General features: G+C 40.1%; 1 protein-coding gene across 4 annotated transcripts; it reads right to left on the bottom strand.

Annotated features, from left to right (window-relative positions):
• Nucleotides 1–297: 297 nt before the first annotated feature.
• Nucleotides 298–18295, bottom strand: TMEM192 (transmembrane protein 192). 4 transcript variants are annotated; one of them, XM_027883924.1, is made up of 7 exons: nucleotides 18214–18295; nucleotides 17248–17359; nucleotides 15406–15552; nucleotides 10018–10282; nucleotides 7986–8129; nucleotides 4288–4390; nucleotides 298–1925 (listed from the first exon to the last, which is right to left on the bottom strand). In XM_027883924.1, exons 2-7 carry the CDS (start codon nucleotides 17248–17250, stop codon nucleotides 1802–1804), a joined length of 786 nt encoding a protein of 261 aa, XP_027739725.1. In that variant the 5' UTR covers nucleotides 17251–17359; nucleotides 18214–18295; the 3' UTR covers nucleotides 298–1801. The 4 variants fall into 4 exon arrangements, with proteins under 4 accessions (XP_027739725.1, XP_027739726.1, XP_027739723.1 ...); XM_027883925.1 differs by lacking the exon at nucleotides 18214–18295 and adding an exon at nucleotides 17949–17965; XM_027883922.1 differs by lacking the exon at nucleotides 17248–17359 and having other exon boundaries at nucleotides 18214–18288.
• Nucleotides 18296–18510: the final 215 nt, after the last annotated feature.

The raw sequence follows: 18510 nt of genomic DNA, 5'->3' as shown, positions 1-18510 counted from the left end.
CAAGGAGGGAGAAATTACCTCAAAATACAATAAAGTTGTTATGCTACACTATGTAGCCTATTTCTCTACATTGAAGAGAAACATTAAGTAGCAGGGAAAATCTGAAGCATGATGGAAAAAAAATGGAAAGAGAATAAAACTTAATGCAAAGCTTTGAAACAAGTGTACAGCCATCCTTGCTTGGCTAGCTGTGCTAGTTTTAAGTGCCAACACTGCTGTGAGAACTTCAGTGTAATAAAAAAATCTGCACAGATTGCCTGTTGGAACCAGATGTACATGAGCTTAGAAATGACAGAATTCACACTCTTCCTTGGTTGCATTTATTGTGCACAAACTTCACAGTCACATTTTACTGCTTTTCATAGAAATTATATAAATTGATAAACACAATCACATCAAAACCTGAGTTCTAAAACCAAACATTTTTATTCCTTATATGTATACTATAAAAAACTTGGCCGCATTTTCAAGAAGCAACAGTTAAGGAGAACAATCTAGTGTTGGATAGCAGCAAAACCTCCACTATTTATTGTTTTCCTTTGAATGAGACAACACTTATAATTTTTGCACACTACACAATTTAGTTATTTCTGAAATTGTACCCCAAGACTAGAGTAGGATGAGTTAATTCTCTTTTCCTATATTCAGCTATGAGACCACTCCTCATGACAGTCTTCTTCCCAGTTTTCATTAGTATTACCCTATTCCCACAGAGGTATTGGCTTCTAATATAACTTTTGGTCTACATTGGTAGACAAAGTAATACCCAAACCAAAATGTTTCTTTCACCAGCCTTTGTTCACCATAAATTAAAAAATTCTTGTTTCTTCAAATTCTAAAAGATCTGTCTTCTGCTGCTTTTCACCTCCCCACATACACTATTTTAGCTACTGTATCAAGATGCTGTTTTTTTGAAGAGCCAAAGTAAAGAGCAAGTATGTGTTAACTTGGGCATCTTCGACAGAACTGTTAAACCCATTCACCACAAAGTAGTTGCCAGGTCAATGAAAAAGCTTACTCTCAAGTATTTTTGTATTAAGTTAGTTCAGTCAGCAGAGAAGGAATCTTGTTATTACCTGACACAAACTCCTAGTAATGGGAAAGGCATCAGCCCCGAAGAACCTCCAGAGTTTTAAAGCCATAATTCTGAACAATGCTCAAATTGATTATCATGACATTGTTTTGTACCACAGATTTATGTGTGAGATTTGCAATTTTAGGGCACTCACTACTTTTTTTAAATCCTAAATTGGATACCAATTTTCCCCACTTTCTTGACAAAGGAGAAAAGGAGACATCTAGAAAAGAAGTATCTGTATCAGATTAGTGAAGCATACCACCTCTATCACTAGAAGTATTTGAAATCAGTGACATAATACATCTAGTCCCAGCTTCAGTAATAGAAACTGAAAAGACATCCCTTGCAAAGTCAGATTTGTCTAGAGAACAGATTTGTGTTCTAGAAATGTAAAATACTTTGGTAGCTTGAAGCTTAAAGATTACAGCAGTACAAAATAATAGAAACAACTGAGCAAAGTTAAACCGTTAACTCAGGTCCAACTTGAACATGTGAGGAATTAAAAACTGCTGAAGCTGCAGAAATTCTTTCCCAGAACTGACGATTTGAAGAGTGTGTCCAGTTGTAACAGGTTTATAGTGTATGCAGAGCTTATCCTTCCAGCTGAACATGTATTTCAAAACATGAAAGACGATTGAAGAAGAGTCACCTCCACAAATCAGTCTGGATATTACATTACCTCATGTTCCCTCCAGAGTTCCAGCAGCAGTTTTCCAAGTGCTGTTAAGTTTTGATTTGCTGAGATGTTAGTGCCAACAGTCTCTTGCTGAGCAGTGCATTGTGTCGCTGAAGATACTCTATTACATCTCCTTGCTTTTCAACTATCTCTTCCAAACTTGAATTTTCCCTTAAAGTTACAAAAGTGAATATGGGTTTCAATAAGTGACAGCAGCTTTCTAACACGTGAAATGTCAGAGGTAATAAATACTACTTAAACAAGTTGTTTCCTTCAGTTTTACTTATGCCAAGCTCAACTAACTTTTGCCAGAAGAGGCAATCTACAACACCTTTGTGAGAAGGCGGGAAGAGAAAAAGTTTGGCTAAACTTCATGCCACGTATACATAATCAAGTTCCATATTTCCTGCTAGACAATTACAGAGTGAGGATTCTTACTGTTTAAGAAACTGAGACAGTCAACATGCTGGAATTGTCCTGAGAACCATGGAACCTTTTAAACATACATTAGGATGCTTAATTTGAGCAGGCATAGTATTGTTGTTCAGTTGTGGGGGATCATAAGCTGTTTAAGACAGAAATCTCTTGATTAACCTGGAGTAGCATATGATATGTTACTATATACAGGGATATTCGTCCCCTACCTTAAGAGGATCAGTACCAAAAGTTGTGCTGTCAGATCTACAACCGTGTGTACAGCTACCCTCCTCCTTAAAATATATGCAGTTTTCAGATATCCCTCATTTTAACTTCAATACTAACATTGCAACATTTAAATAAAGCCAAGTTAAATGAGAAAGTCTATAAAAATACAGAATTTTTTATCAAATCAAACCTAATTAGGAAATTTTAAGAATACAGCAAGATGAAGTACCAATGCCTGAGTGTATTCTACTCTTCCTTTACACATAATTTCTTCCTAGCTGACTTGGGAATCTGCCTTCTGAGTACACTTATGAGCATCTTAGAGCTTAAAAAGTTGCTCCTCAGCCTTGCAGCATTTTGTGGAGGAACACTGCCCTTTTCATAGTTCTTAGAAAGTCCTGAAGAAGATACCTAAAGTGGAAAAAAAACTTAGGTCCAATTAAAAACCTACTTTAGTTAAACTGGAAAAAATAAAGAACACAAGTTTTGTAAAAAGAAAGCTTGCAACTTTAACCAGTAATATGCACTACCAACTTAAAACTCCAGAAGATGTCTAATAACTCAGATTGCAGAGGTCATGATATTCAAAAAACATTCCTGTAACAAGGTCAACTGAAGGGCTGACAGGATTCACTTTTCAATAGACCTTAACTCTCAAGGGAAAGAGAGTCAAGAGTTGTATAGAGCTAAATTAAAATAACATTTTTTCAATCAGTTCTCACAGGAAGTTTGCACTCCTTAATCAAAAATAATCGGAGTCTTTTCCTCAGCTGGTCATTGTTGCAGACTCATTCCCTGGGCACTTGAGAATTTCTCAGGGGAGAAGCTGAATGAGAAAGGAATGAAGTCCACCATGCAATCACCATGGTGTTTATATCAAAATGGAAGTCAGACATGGTATCAAAATTCAAGACAACCCTAAATCCTTCCTGCATCCTGGACATCTACTTCCAAGTTCCATAAAAGCATGTGCATGCTGCATTTGTAACACCAGGGGAAATGCCAAAGTATTAGTCATCTTTGCACTTCCAACTTTTCACCAAAGCACAATATATAGAAAGCAAGTCATAGTGCATTAGAAAATTCCTAATTAAATTCATATATGGAAGTCCATATTAGTTTCAATTACTAGTTTTTGTTCAGTCATACCAGACTGCTTTCAGCAATTGGAAGATGTTCAAGCAGTTGGAAGGTGCATAAAGGACAAAGAAAAAATAAGTCTCGGTGCTCGGGATAGCTTCAGCTACTGTTGCACAGTTTCTCTGTCTCACTGAGACCTTCCTCACCCCTTAAGTGCCCTCTGCACCTTTAAAGTTCCTTCCCAAACTCAAAATATATTCCAAATCCATTGCTAGAAACTCATACCCAACTGCTGGCACAGAACAGAGCTGCAAAGTTTTCTTCTTTGAAAAGAAGAAACTGATTAACTGACCACAATATATTTCCTTCTAGGAAATAGAAAAAACTGGTTGAAGCAGCTAGGCTTCTGCAGGCATACTTTTTAAGTTAAACAGCGTAAGACACCAGTATCTTTTCACAAACTCCCATATAAAATTAACTAAACCAGATTAAGCACAGTTATTTATATTAAAGATTAATGCAGCCAGCCATAAATAGTCAAATCACCTCCATCTGTATGTTTGAGGATTTCTGTATCACAGTAAGTTGCCACTACTGTATAGAAAATACAAGACTGTGCTGTATCTCATCTCTGCATCTAAAATGGCAGCCTTAAGCATACAGTTTCCTTCAGAACTGTTATTCCCACCTCTGGCTTAGTTGAGAGATTTAAGATTCTATGTAAGTCTGCATAAAGTAATGCAATTACATCAGTGTTACCTACATACCATGTCTGAACACAGCACAAAGTTAACACAGAAAATCTTACCTGAATCCAATTTCTGAGGTAACATGATTAGGGTAGGCATACATCTTTTCTTCTTCTATTATGTCAGGTCTTGGCTTGGCACGATTAAAGTTGCTTATTTTCACTGCAACAAAGCTGTATAAATTAGTTGAAAAGCAACCAAAAAAAAAATCTTTATCACCAGACTCTAAGCTATAAAAATCTATAACAGATGATTCTAAGATTACCTTAGGATAGGAGATGGAAAGACAATAAAGGAAATCTGAGGAGTGGGGAAGAGGTAAACCACAAGCAGAATTTATTTCTACTCATTTCTGGAACGGCTTTGATTATAAGTTAGTGATAATTTGCTGAGGTGATTTGTTGGTTTGTTGTGTTTTTGTTTTGTTTTTGTTTGTTTTGTTTTTTGGGGGTTTGGTTGTTGTTTTGTTTTGTTTTTAATTCCCCTCAGTTCTGCTGCTTAAAAGACCACCGTGAAGACCTGAATAGGGAAGCTTGAACATACTGCTTAACATCTGCAAAGTTTAATCTGTCACCTAAGAGAGAGTGAAATCTTAGTTGCCTTTTTGAAGGTACTGAGATTCAGTCTCCAAATTCAGGCTGTCAATTAAACAACAAGTCATAAAAAAAACTGTAAGAAGTTTTGTTACTAATATCTAGGTCAGAACTTCTGGCTTAAGCTCTACTAGTTTAACTAGACCACCTGTAAGGAAGTAGCAGCTTGTTTGCTCAGACTAGGGCAGACTTGCAACAGAAAGCCATTAAGTATTCAAACCAGAGCAGCTCTCTGATCAGCTTCACATTGTGAACCTTGCAGTGCTGGCTATAAAAACCAGAAGTCATTCCTTGGCACCTGTCAATAAAGGTTAAATTTAACAGATGTAGGATGGGGAGAGCTGGGAAAAGTTGTAGGCACCCTCTGCATGGTTTTGGAAAGGAAGTTGAAAATATTTAAAGCCATTCAATATCAGATCCTGATTCAGAGAAAATATCTAAATATCCAAAGCATGCTTCCAGGACTCAGCAATTAGGGCTTCTTTTGGAGCAATACATCTAATGCCACTAAAAACATTACAGTCCAGCTCTGTGAGAAATCCACACCACTGCAGCAGAGGAGGACTGTCCTTACAAATCAGTACTATGAGGGGTTTATTACAGGCCACCCTGCTAAAACAATGCTAAGACCCTCCAGAGGTTAACTACAAGTTAGGCTCAAAGGTTAGTTATTTCTATGATGGTATTTCTCTACAAATAAAACCACAAAGGAATGGATGTGGAATTCTCAACATGTGTTGTTTGTGGGAATGTTAGTCTTTTATTCAAGTGATATTACAAGTATGTGAGAAAGTAATTAAATACATATATTTAGTAAATCTTTTAAAGCTTGACTCCCCATCCTAGCAGTAAAAAACTTAGAATAGTAAGCTGACATTTAGAGCTTTCTGTATCATACTTCATTCTGTGCACTTTTACCTCACTTGAGCAATTTATATATGTTGAGTCTGTTATAGGTCAATCACAGCAATTCCTTGTAGATTTCTGAGTCTCTGCCTCTGCATCCTACAGCTCTATACACACACACTGCTGCATGGAGATGCCTTTTAAGAAAGGCAGTACACTGGGTATCACACAATTCCTAAAATAGCTACAAAAAGCAAGAGGAAATATCTAGAATTGTGGTCAGGTACTCCTGATTTTTTTAGACAGTAGTATTTAAAAGATAGTAAGTCAGGTACATGAACCATCTGCAGACAAGTATATATGTCTCATAGTTAAGAAATAATTATTTCACTGAGAAGAAACTAGATATGAACTGGTGCTACCTTCTCTCCAATACTTAGGAGTAACATACCAACACAAAAAATAGTTAGTTTTTAGTGTAAATTTACCTTAATTTCCCCATTGTTGCTCAGCTACAATAGCTGATATTATCTTAACAGTAAGTGGTATCTGCTAAGTGCTTGCCTTGAAGAGGGGTTCCCTAAACCTAAGCAGAGGGCTGCCCTTAAAACTATCCTACTAAAGAAACTTCATGCTCCTATCCAGTCACGTACTCTGCTCTGTTTTTGAGAGACAAAAACCCATCTGAATGTCACTATTAGTACATATTCTCAGTGTATTTTAAAAATTGGCCAGACATTTGTTTTGCTTCAATACAGATTTTGATATTAAAACATTGAAAAACCTTAAAAACCATCACTATACACAAGATGGACATGCAAGCAGTCTCTTAGCTTACCTCAGACATTGGGATGGAAAACAGAAAACAAGTTATACGACCGCCTGGAAAAGGCAACCTAGGGTGACTGGAGGTCTTCCTCACCTTGAGGCAAGCGTTAAGTTACATAAAAATTAACCCTGGCTTTGTACACCAAGTTTCAGAGAATGAATCAGACTGTTGTTTTGGGGCTGCTCAGGAGATAAGGCTGTTAAAAGACACTGCCTTACTTCCTCCTAGCAATGCAGCTCTGTCCCTTCTCTTCCTTGGTTTCACAATTCACTGAACCCTTCTTCAAGCCTCCTTCAGCTAGAAAGCAAAACATTGTACCCCACAACTTCCTTGTACACATTGGTTAATGAATTTGATGATCACAGGAAATGGTAGAGTATAAATTAGGAAACAAGACCCTTTTCGTAACAAATAAGCAGATAGTTTGAGAGTTCTTACAGAAGTCCAGATCTTACTACTATGAAGGTCAACTTTCTAGGACTTTCTTATCCTTTTCAGCCAAGGTAAGAGACACACAATGTAGCTCTTTTAGCTCCAGGAGGCCTCAGGGCTAGAAATAGCATTTCACTGGAATTCCTGACGTTCTATTAAAGTTGTACCATTTTATCTCTTGTTTCCTGAGTGTCCCAAGAAAGTAAGTAGCGTATGCAAAGAAGGGATGATCTCCAGCATTCTTGGAATAGTTTTCTAGGACTGCCATGTTTGTGTTCCCTCATCCTTGCCTTTATTCCTCCAGAGGACAATTAGTCTACTTGACTCAGCTGGTTCACTCAGGGGAAAGTCTAACAAGCCTACAGCATTCAGGCCTCTGCATAGTAGTTCTGCAATGGCTTAGTGAAAAGAGGTTAATCAAGTCCTTGTTGGTTTGTAAGGTTACTTGCTTTAGGTTTGGTGTAACTCACAGTGGTAGCACAGAGCAAAGCCTCACAGTTTTATGAACCAGTATCTTATTTTAATATAAATCACAGCATTCAATAGCTGTGTTTTTTTAAACATTCCTTTCAAAGAATCTTCCATTTTAGTGACAAAGAGGAACTGAAGCCTTTAGGATAGGACCAGGGAAAGAGGAAAAGGCTGGATAAGGCATAATCACACTACCAGGTATGCAAGTCCCACACACAAATCCCAGAAGCAGTTCTAAAAAGCCAGCTAGCTCTTACTCCTCCACAGCTTGTGGAACATGCATTTGAGAAACACTGATAAACAGACAAACCTGTTCACGGGACAGTTTTTGAAACTATTAGGCATTCACTGACACTTCACTGGATTAACAGCTCTGAGTTAACACGGAGTTTTCATTTATCAGCACTTGGACCCAAATCAAAGCCTGACTACCTTCCCATTTGTTTTGAGTTTGTCTTAGTTCTTCTACAAGCACACAATCATTGTCTTATTTATAACAGCAGTTAAATGTCCTGGGGTAACCCTGTGAGGACAAACATAACAGCTGAGTACCAGCTATAATAAGTCTTAAGAAAGCAAAACTTGCCTCTCTCACCTGTGTAAATCACTAAGCATGTCAGGGAGCTAATTAGCTCCAGGCCCAGGACTCCCAAGATGAGATACAGGTACACTTTACTGCGATCAGGAAAGGAATGCTGCACCGACAGAATGAAGAGCAGGGCTGTACTACCTAGAAAGCAAATGTTATATTTTACATGTGTAACCATTTCATTAGCTGTTGAAAATAACTTAGTACTTTCTCATCCCCAGTATCTGCATTAGGCTGCAATATTTCAGCAATGCTTTTCCATTTCATATCATACCTGCCCTTTCAGTTAATTTCCTTAACACAGGTGATGCAAGCCTACAGCTACTGGAAACAAAATGTTTCATTTCACCATTTGACTGTAACAGTAGAGAATTATGAGTTTTCTTATAGGTTCTTCTGGCTTAAAAAACAAGAGTGGAATACTTTACATACACACGTGTTTAAACAGTTTGTAGCTTTGTTGCTGCTATCCATCTTAGCCATTCTTTCAGTTCCTAAGAGATCACATCAGTGAGGCTAACAGAGAAAAAAAAAAAAACTAAACACCTTCCATATTTGCAAAGGCTTCCACTTGTCCAGCTGTTATCTTAATACTTGCAAGTTACTGAAAGTTTAATTGAAATGAGCACAGTAAGTCAAGGAGAACAAATAGAGTTACAGACCTAAAAAGCATTTATATTTCTTTACACACCCTCTTTTCTGATACCGAGTGTGAAATGTCCTTTTCCTTCCTGTAGAAATGCTACAACCAGTATCTGGATAAGAAACTAAATTTATCAAGACCATTAATGTAGCTAGGAACAGTGCAGTTCTTTTTCATACTGTGTCAGGCAACAGAACTGTGTCAGGATGGAAGTGGTATCATCAGTGATTACCACACAGGAAGCTTGAAGTAATGGAGCTATCTACTTTCTGAACTACAGATGATCTCTATCAAAATTCTACAGCACACACCTGATTGGACCTGCACATTCACACATGTCCAGACTTTGTCTAGCAGGGGAGAAGTGAGCTCCATCTAAAAACTGAAGGCTAAGTACTCTGAATTACACTACAATAGGTGGAAACAGTCCTTTTACATCATTAAGCCTGCTGTAGCCTGATTTTGTCTCTGCCCTTCAAACAATTCTTCATCTTCAGAGCTCTATCTAGTGGCCAGACTCTGAAGCTTTGCACATTCATCAAGCTGACTAGCTGTTATAGTGACTGTGCGGAAAAAAGCTAGATTTTTATATAGAGCAGGAATATTTAACTTATCAATTCTAATGCAAAAAATCTACTCCAGTTATTCAGAAGTTTCACAGAAGGGAGGTGGGACTTTAAGTGGAAAAAATACTGTAAAAGCCATTACTGTTCCCTTCTCCACAGCTATTTGTAAGAAAAATCCCCTCCAGTTAGATGGATTTTAGATTTGTTCAACTAGCTTCTAGAAAGGTTACACCAGCTAATTGCACCAATACTTTTCAGCTCCATTGGCCAGTGAGGTAACTTAGAGTTAAATCACTCTCATACACCACCTTTTGCCCATACAAAGGCAGTCAGAAGTAGAGCTGAATGTTACACATAGCCCTACTCAAGATGATAAAACTGCTTATTTTACTGATTTCAGATAGCTGTTGAGCAACAGGAATTCATCTGTTTCTATGTGAATTGCTGAGGTTGAAAAGAGAAGAGCAGCATGCTTCCTGAAAGGACTAGCAGTCTTACCACATACCCAAACAGACAAATGAATATGCAAATCAAGATCACTAGCAGTCAAACAGACCTTGCTGACTGAATATTTTATGGCTGAAGACTCAATGCTAATGACTAAATGTTTTACTCAACCTCACACTCGTGAGCATTTTTCCACTACAAAGAGTTCTTTACAACATGCATCTGGCAGGCCAGAAAGATCAGTCAAGGAGGTTCATAAGTGCTCGTACGCAGGTTTTTATAAGTTCGTAATATATAATATACATCTATATATAAACTGTTGAGTCTTTTACTGCATCACAGTTTAGAGCTTTAGAACAAAAAAGAAGTTCACCTGTGGAGTGTATGAGCAGTGGAAGCCTTTTTAGATGCTTTGTTGATCGGTATATTGCAAAGTAACCTCTTCTTCTGACTTGACTGTGGTGGTGCTGGACATATCGTTCAAAGAACACATGCAGAATCCACAGAATTACTTTCGCAACTGTTATGACAGTCTGCACTTTAAGTGGGTGAGTATAGTTTCCAGGGCACTGATCTTGATTTGGATTGGGATAAGAACAAAACATAGCTGCTAAAAACGCTAGAACAACAAAAGCAACCTGGAAGAGAAAGGAAGAGATAAAAGTCAACATTTAGAGATAGATAGATAAATAAATAAATCTAAAAAGCAGAGAGGTAACATATAAAACATTAGACAGTTCTACCACCACTATATTGGAACATAGTGAAGACTGAAGAGCCAAGCAGTAAGACTGCCCTCCAGGGAGGGCAACCAGTGTCCAGCAGAACAGAGCTGATAATCATCACTCTTCCTGGAATTTCTGCTAAATCAATTTCATCGTTCCCCAAGTCTTTCCTTCATAGTGAACTTATGGATTTCTGGACCCTTTTTACTATGTCTTTTTACTTTAAGGGGTACTTGATTCATACTCCTCAAAAGAAAAATCACATGTTTTTAGACTCAGTCAATTACACTTGATGCTGCTCTGTGAGACAGCTCCTGTCTTATTGGTATAGTCTGCGTTTCTTTAAATTGATAGTAGCTAAGTGAAAAACGAACCCTTTACTACAGCCACTGAAGATCATCTCTAGGTTATGACATTAGACAAGTAAATCATCACAGTAACTTAAAAGGTGAATTATCAACACCGGGTAGGCACCTTTGTCAGGTGATAATCATTCTTTATTGTATTTGCTATCAGATATTTTAATTTTCCTTTTTTACTTATGTCAGAATAACCAGACAGATTGACAGTCAGACTGTATATATACTTTTCCTTTCAGAGTAGTGCCATTGTGCCATAACTTTTCCTGTCTTCTAGATTCTCTACAAATTTTCAGCATCAGCAGTGAGCATGAGCAATCTTTTGGTCAACTAGAAGCAAAGTTTTGGGTGCAGATTACTTGCACTATATGTATACACACAGGGTTTTAATATTTAGCAATATTTTTGTCATTAAACATATTTTCGCCACTATGTTCATTCAGTGAACTTTCTCATCCTGGTTCACTCTACAAAACAGGAATATTTTTAAAACAGAACTGTAAACAAAAGCAACTCCCACCATTACAGAAGTAAATTGAGAGCTTCTGTGAACAAAAATTAAGAGTCTTAAGAAGTCCAACACCTCTAATATATTTGGCTTAAAGAAGTATAGGATGCTCTGCATCTCATAACTGACAGAAACAGCACATCAGAACCAAAGATAGAGCAAAACATCTGATTTTCATTTGCTACCTTTGTTTCCATGCTTAATTCTATAAATACCTAAGATCCCACCAGTCCCTTTCACAGATCACAGAATATGCTGAGTTGGCAGGAACTCACAAGGATTATAGAGTCCAACTCCTAGCCCTGCACAGGGACCATCCCCAAGAGACACACCATGTGCTATGATCACTTAGCTGGGGAGGCTGTTCTGTGTCCAACCACCTTGTGACTGAACCACATCTTTTTAACATCCAACCTAAACCTCCCCTGACACAATTTCAGGCCATTCCCTCAGGTCCTGTCATGGGTCATCACAGAGATAAGATCAGTGCCTCTTCTCTTCCCCCCACAAGAAGTTTTAGACCTTTCCACTCTCTTGACCTTATTTTTCATATTTTTGTACTTTCTCAAGCAACACTCTTCATGGCAATTCACTTTTCAGAACCACTAAATTACTTTTGATACAAACTGCCCTTAACTCGCTCTGGTTGTGGCCAGAGTTAGGTAACTGGGGAAGGAGGAAGAAGGGAAAAGAATTTTCACACAATCATCAATATCTAAAAGAGACATTATAGAGGATAGATAGGAGAAAAAGTAAGAGGAAAAGAAAAACCCCAAAAAAAACAAAACAGGAGTGTGTCCTACATTATCCATAAGACCATTATTTCCAATGTAAATTAAATACCAAGTTATCTTCAGATGGGTCAAGTAGTTAACTAAGAGGAAGGCTTATCAACAAAGTGTTTGTTTAACCTATTATTTTACTACCTCCTTTTCTTACAAAACTAAGAATAATTCAGATATTTTATTTGGTCCATTTACTGTTTTAGTTTGCCATTTTTCAACAGTAACACATTTAGTTCTATTCCTTCTAGGAGTTAGGAATGTGTTTCAGTACAGAAAATGGCTACATTAAACTGATGCAAGCAGGAATGACCTAGCAGTGCATTGCTACTAATCTACAATAGCAGTGTATACAAGAGGAAACAGGTAGCTGTCTTGAAGAGTGGTATTTATTAAGCATGTTTGCTTCCATTTTAGGGCAGCCCAATAACAGGTGTTTCACCCCAACTCAAAGGATTTTTACATACAAAAAGTTATTCTTATAAAAAGTAGTATTTAAGTTCAGTTTTGTGTATGTGCATACACAGAAGGGATTAGGGAAGGACAGAGTTAATATAAAGAAATTATTTCTAGCCTGTACACTTCACATTGCTCTCCAGTCTCCTGATAGGAGCCAGAAGCCTGCAGAAAAGCAAGGCTTGGCAATAGGAAAGGCACTCAGAAACCCAGCCCTACCACACTCTGGCATAGTCTATCCACACACTCCAGAATTGTGTGTAATTAGGCAGCTGCACCAAAGCAGCTATTTTGCTACCTAACCCCATTTCTTGACACAGGAAGGTGGAGAAGAAATATTCTAAGTTACTTAAAAATTACTTTAGAGGTTCATTAGAACTCTGCTGCTTAATACTACAATAGCTTAACTTCTCCAGGACACTTACCCCTTTGGCAGGCTGCACATCACAACCTAACCTGGCATTTCTGCATTCTGCAAGATCTGTGCACATTTGCAGAAGCACAGGGGGAGAAATATGCTTGTTTTCCCCATTCATTTTTAGTGTGAGAAAGACAGCGCCACTTCAGGTGGCAACAATAATGCTGTATTTCACCAACAGAAAAGGACAGTTCTCCATTTTGCTCCAAGGACCAAGTGGTCATTGCAGCAGGTTCAGCAATGGCAGCAAGACTCTTCCTGGAAAAGTGTGTGCTGACAGATGCCTCAGCAGTTTTCCCTCTTCCCCTCCCCACACTTCTCAGCATTTACAGGAGAGAGGAAGAGCTGGAGTCAGAACATGAAAGGAGTTTACTACGATCCTGACATTTAGCTGCATCAGTCATGGTAGCAGATGGTAAAGCCCCAAGGCTAGGCAGAAAAATATTTACTACAGAGTTCAAGGGCACCAGAGTTCGTCTGACAGGGGAACAGAATAAGGCTGGATATGGGGTTCCCACTGTGAATTCTGGTAGTCTGTTGAGCAGAACAGCAGAAGTCTTTCTTAAGTCTACTTGACAGTGCATTTCATGATACCACCACAGGGCCTCCAAAACACTTACTCCTAAAATTAGAAGGTTAGGGCATATTGAACAGCTTCATCCAGCTGCCCAAAGAGCGATATGCTTTTAAAGTTCTGGCAAGAGGGTATGTTTTGAAGAGCACTGGGCACAGCATTTTTTGTTTGAGATGAAGTAAAGCTCTAAAGCAGCTAGCAACGCATACATACGTGTCCTGTGCACTCTCTGGCTTTACCTTCAGGTCAGCGTCAGTGGCCTTATACAATGATAGAATCGTTTAGTTTGCGAGAGACCCTTAAGATCATTAAGTCCACCACTTATTTAACACTACCAAGTCCACCACTAATCCATGTCCCTAAGAGCCATGTGTTATTGAGAGATACCTCTGCCCAAATTAAGGTGAAAATGAGACCATATGTTGAAGTTGATAGGATGGATTTTATCCAATGGTAAAATGTAAGGTAGAGAGATAGAAAGAAATAGAAGAGATGAGGGGAGAGAGAGACAGACTAAACAGAAGATAGTTACCACCTGTGGATGCAGCAGCAATCCTTCCTCACTCTGGAGTTGACAGTGGTGGGAGGCTTCCGAGGCAATTTAAAGATTTTCACTATTTATACATTTTTACAAAAAAGGAATTAATGCTCATTGCTCTCTTATATTCTATTGATTAAATGATTCCCCCACTTCTAATGCTAATTAGTCTGCATGTCCAGTCTATCTTCTCTTGAGTCAGTGGGTTGTGGTCAGTGGTCAGGATCTCCCGCTACCAGAATTACCTTTTATCCAGCCCAAGCCGATTTCAGCAGTCACTGATTTGCCTTTCCTTGTGGCCCATAAACTCTGCATTCTTTATGTCCATTATCAGTGATACATTCTTGTCCCCCAATTTTGTTAACCTCCCCCTAGGTCTGAGATAACACTCAGACAATAGTACCACCTTTATCTTATCTCAAGGTCCTCTCATGGTGGCTTAAGTTACAGTCCAAGTTCCAGGTCTCCAGGTATGCCTATTCAAGGGGCAGAGCAGCTTTGGTAGTCACAGATGCCATCTGTTCCATAATCTGGAGTGATCCTTGTTCGACCAATGACACATTAGGAGCAGTTGTTTCTTTACACAGTTTGCCAGAGTAGGAAGTTTTGCCTGGATGCATCACTCAGGATGTGCTAACCAGATCTCATCTCTGTCAGACTTGGAGTTAGCAGCATCCTGTTGCTCCATTCTGTGCTTATCTCACGGCAAAGTCCTTCTGTGGCCTTAGCAGAGTTTGAGACAGGCGACTGTGCTCTTTATTCCTCATGTTTGGTTGCCACACAATCAGAGGCAACAATAAGTCTCTGCAGCTTATCAAGGATAAACTCACCATTAGGCAAGGATCTCTCTACTTCTGTCTACCAGCCTCAAAGGCCTGCAGATTGTTCAGTATCTGTGCTTTCTACCCTTAACCTCCAAAAGTGAGAGCAGGAAGTAATATTTGGATTCCTTTATCTCCCCATCCACTACCATGCAACACCTCATAAGCAAGTCTGACTTGACTTGTTACCATTAGAAATACCTTCTCTCTGAAATTAAGTTCAGCCTCAGAAGGTATGGCATCAAAATTATCTTCACCTTCTATAACTAGTATAGCACTTCTACAGCAGTAATATTATTTTTAAAGTGCATTTCCAACAGCATAGAAAAACTACTATTTAAAGTAGTTAAATACTATTAGACATGATGTGTCACAGCATGCTAGTGCCAACAAACAATCAGAATGAGAAGGTAGCAAGTATCCAGTAGCACATACATTATCAAAATTCATTGGCAAATGGGACTTCACTTCGGTTTGGAAGAACACTGTATGCAAACCCCTGGATAATTCTGTTACATAAACAGTAAGAATTTAGAACAGAGATAGCAAGTTTTCTTAAGGAAAGCATGCTTAAACTTACATGTATTAGCAACAGGAAATTGGCAAGGAGAACTGCTGGGATAGCACGAAATCTTGGCCTCAGCTGGGAATGCAATGTATGAGACGAAACGAGTGGTGCATCCAGTAGAGGATCATCTTCCAAACTCTGTGTTATTTCCAAGGAACCCTGGAACAGAAGAAGAGGGCAAAGAATACCAACAGGTAAGCTCTAAAAGTAAAGTACAAAGGTTTAGCAATCTTCTGTTAGCAAATCAAGCTTTGTGTGAAAACCACCCCACTATGCCAATACCTTTAGAAAAGCTCTTAAATTTTAGGTAAGGCACCATCCCTGAGGAATTCAACAGTAACCTTCCTCCCACTATTACAGTAGGTCTTCAGGAACTTTAGGCTTTAAAATGTATTACAAGTATCTGAGCATCAGTCCTGAGAGATGGCACAAGTACTAGCATATTCATATGAAAAGGTAGAAAAAGTGATGATTAAAGTCTCACTCACATACTTTATACACGTAGTGCAAAACTCCTTGTTTTTCTTACTACTGTCCAACTGCAGTTAGAGGCAATAACGAAGCTGCAGTGTAACAGTTAAAATTTTGAGGGATTCAGCCACAGACACTACTCACATGTCTAAACAACTGCAGCATTAGTTAGAACTGAACTCAGGCAAGAAGGAAACTAGTTCACAGAGGAAAGAAGATGCTACCAAGTGCTGAGCAAGACACTCTCAGCTTACACTAGAGAGAATGCAGCCCATACTTGTCATGCTGGTGTAAGTATTAGGTCTTTGCCTTCACATTAAGCTCAGATGTTTTAGCTACATAAGTTTCCAGAAGCAAGTTTTACTAAGTAGAAAACAGGGGGAGGGAAAAACCTTGGACAAGGAACTGCTCCAAGGTGCTATGCATCTCTGCTCCTTCCAGGCCAGGACACAGTCATTCAATACATCTTAAGTGGAACATACACAGCCACTACGAATGGCAAAACTGCAAGCTTCCCTCCTAGCATCCTGTTACATCCCAAGCTATGATTTGTTTGCTTCAAAAGATAAAGCAGCTCAAGATTTCCACTCAAGTTTTGACTGCTCTTCTCCTGACAGGTACCAACCATAGCCCAAAACAACATGACAAGGGCAGACCCCATCCCACTCCAGACTTCTGATTGCTCAGAGACATGCCAGGATTCACTGGGCTGTTCACTGTTTCTAAACTGATGACTTCTCTTTGCCATGGGAGAAAACAGCATAAGCCTCAAGACAAAGAAGGCACAGAATTCTTTTAAACACTAGCACAAGGAAAGAGGAATAAACAAGTTTGGGTTTAGACCTAAGTTTATACTTCATGTTAAAGAGGACAATGTAGATTAGCCCCTAGTGTTATTTCACCTACAGCAAAGGAATTAATCATCAAGGGTTATTTCAGTTAACAATCAGTTTTATTTTACAACCACAAACACCACACTCCCTCTACCACATAAGAGTCCGATTAGACCTTCCTTACCTATTTGATACCTTTTAATTAGCCTCGTCTTTGACTGTAAGTGACCCTTGCTGAAATACCTGCTTGGTAAGATGACACTTTACTGCAGATCTAGATGTTTAAAAATGGCACTCCTCTTGTGAAGCTATGGATGCCCCATTCCTAGAAGTGTTCAAGGCCAGGCCAGATGGGGCTGAGAGTAACCTGGTCTAGTGGAAGGTGTCCCTGCAGGGGGGTTTTGGAACTTTAAAGACCCTTGCAACCCAAACCATTCCATGATTCTACAATCACAGAATTAATAGCAGGGTTAACACTTCACATCTCCCACAAAGACAGCAGTTCTCCTTAGGACAATATCCTTTGTCTCATGGGAACAAATGAACTCACCATTTCTGCAATATCAAGACAGATCAGGGCACTCCTTCATAGACAAAGGTTTATCACAACACGTTTGACCATGTTACTTTCTGCAAGACTGGCTACAATCCATCTTTGCATCCTGAAATACAGCTAGCGTTAGGAAGCACTGGATGACAAACTCCTTGAGTAGATATTGTTACAGACAACATAAGGAGGAGGGAAATTAAAGCATAGGAGATGATGATCCCATGCAGTCAATGTATTATTAAGAAAATCTAGTAAGCATCCTAACAAGAGAAAACACAGGTTTCATTTAATTAAGATGAGCCAAACCACAGCTGCCAAAAGCCAAAACGCCTTAAAATCAGACTTATGTTAGGCATTGCTACTGTCATGAGCACAGGTTAAGGCTTCTGCCTCTTAGCTCCGTGATCCACTTCCAGCATGTGACCGCCGCCGCAGCGGCCCAGCACCAGGAGAAGGAGGAGGGCAGGCAGGAACAAGCCGCAGTCAGCAAGCTTTGCACGCACAGCCTTCCAGCTGGGGCGGGGGAAAACACCCAAATAAACAGAAGAACACCGCACAACACATAAACCAGGGACTGCGTTGACAGGACCCGCCTGCGGAAAAATCACCCAGAAAAACTGAAGGAGCTACACGAGCAGCCTCCATCAGAGATTACTACTCTCGATTGGAAACAACCCCAGGCCCAAATGCCTCGGGGGTACCTCAAGCCCGGCCAGGGAAGGGCAGCGCGGGGAAAGAGGGGGCCCGGCGGCCTCCTCGCTTCTGAGACGGCCCCCGGGAGGCGCCTGGGCCGGCAGCTCCCCCCGGAAAGAGCAGACAACGCTTTGGGCGCTCGGGACGGAAAGCAGCAGGAAAAAACGGAAGGAAGAGACGGCACAGAATACGAGGCGCTCTCCCGGCAAGCGCCCGCGCTTAGCCCAGCCGGGCCCCTCGCCGCCCCTATCCCGCCCGCCCGGCCGCGCTCACGTTGTCCAGATCCTGCCGCTGCCTCCCCGCCGTCAGCGCCATCTCCAACTCCCGCCTCTGCCGACCCGGCGGAGCTTCATCGGCACCTCCGGCCCGCCCCGCCCGCCGTGAGCGCCCCCAGCACCGCCCCGGGGCGGGGCCGCCGCCGCTGCGGGCTGAGGGGGCGGGCGGGGGCTGAGGGTGAGCGCGGCGCGGATCAGGGCTCCCCAGCCTCCTCTAATCAGCCGCCCGCTGCAGTGGCGATGCTCGGTCCGGCTCTCTCGGCAGCCCGGGACTGGTTTAAACTGGGGACTAGTT

Source organism: Empidonax traillii, unplaced genomic scaffold (assembly GCF_003031625.1).
Source record: "Empidonax traillii isolate 1590-97213 ecotype Southwest subspecies unplaced genomic scaffold, ASM303162v1 scaffold137:size1056949, whole genome shotgun sequence".
Classification (NCBI taxonomy): Eukaryota; Metazoa; Chordata; class Aves; order Passeriformes; family Tyrannidae; genus Empidonax; species Empidonax traillii.
This window is presented reverse-complemented; position numbering and strand designations above follow the sequence as displayed.

Bases quoted from the DNA above. Each gene is read 5' to 3' on its own strand.
- TMEM192 (XM_027883922.1), bottom strand. From the start codon at position 18,255: ATGGCGCTGACGGCGGGGAGGCAGCGGCAGGATCTGGACAAC. The intron at 10,283-15,405 runs GTAAGTTTAAGC...TTTCTCTTCCAG, and splicing joins ATTTCCTGTTGCTAATACAT to GTTGCTTTTGTTGTTCTAGC. The intron at 8,130-10,017 runs GTGAACTTCTTT...TTTGCTTTCTAG, and splicing joins ACTGCTCATACACTCCACAG to GTAGTACAGCCCTGCTCTTC.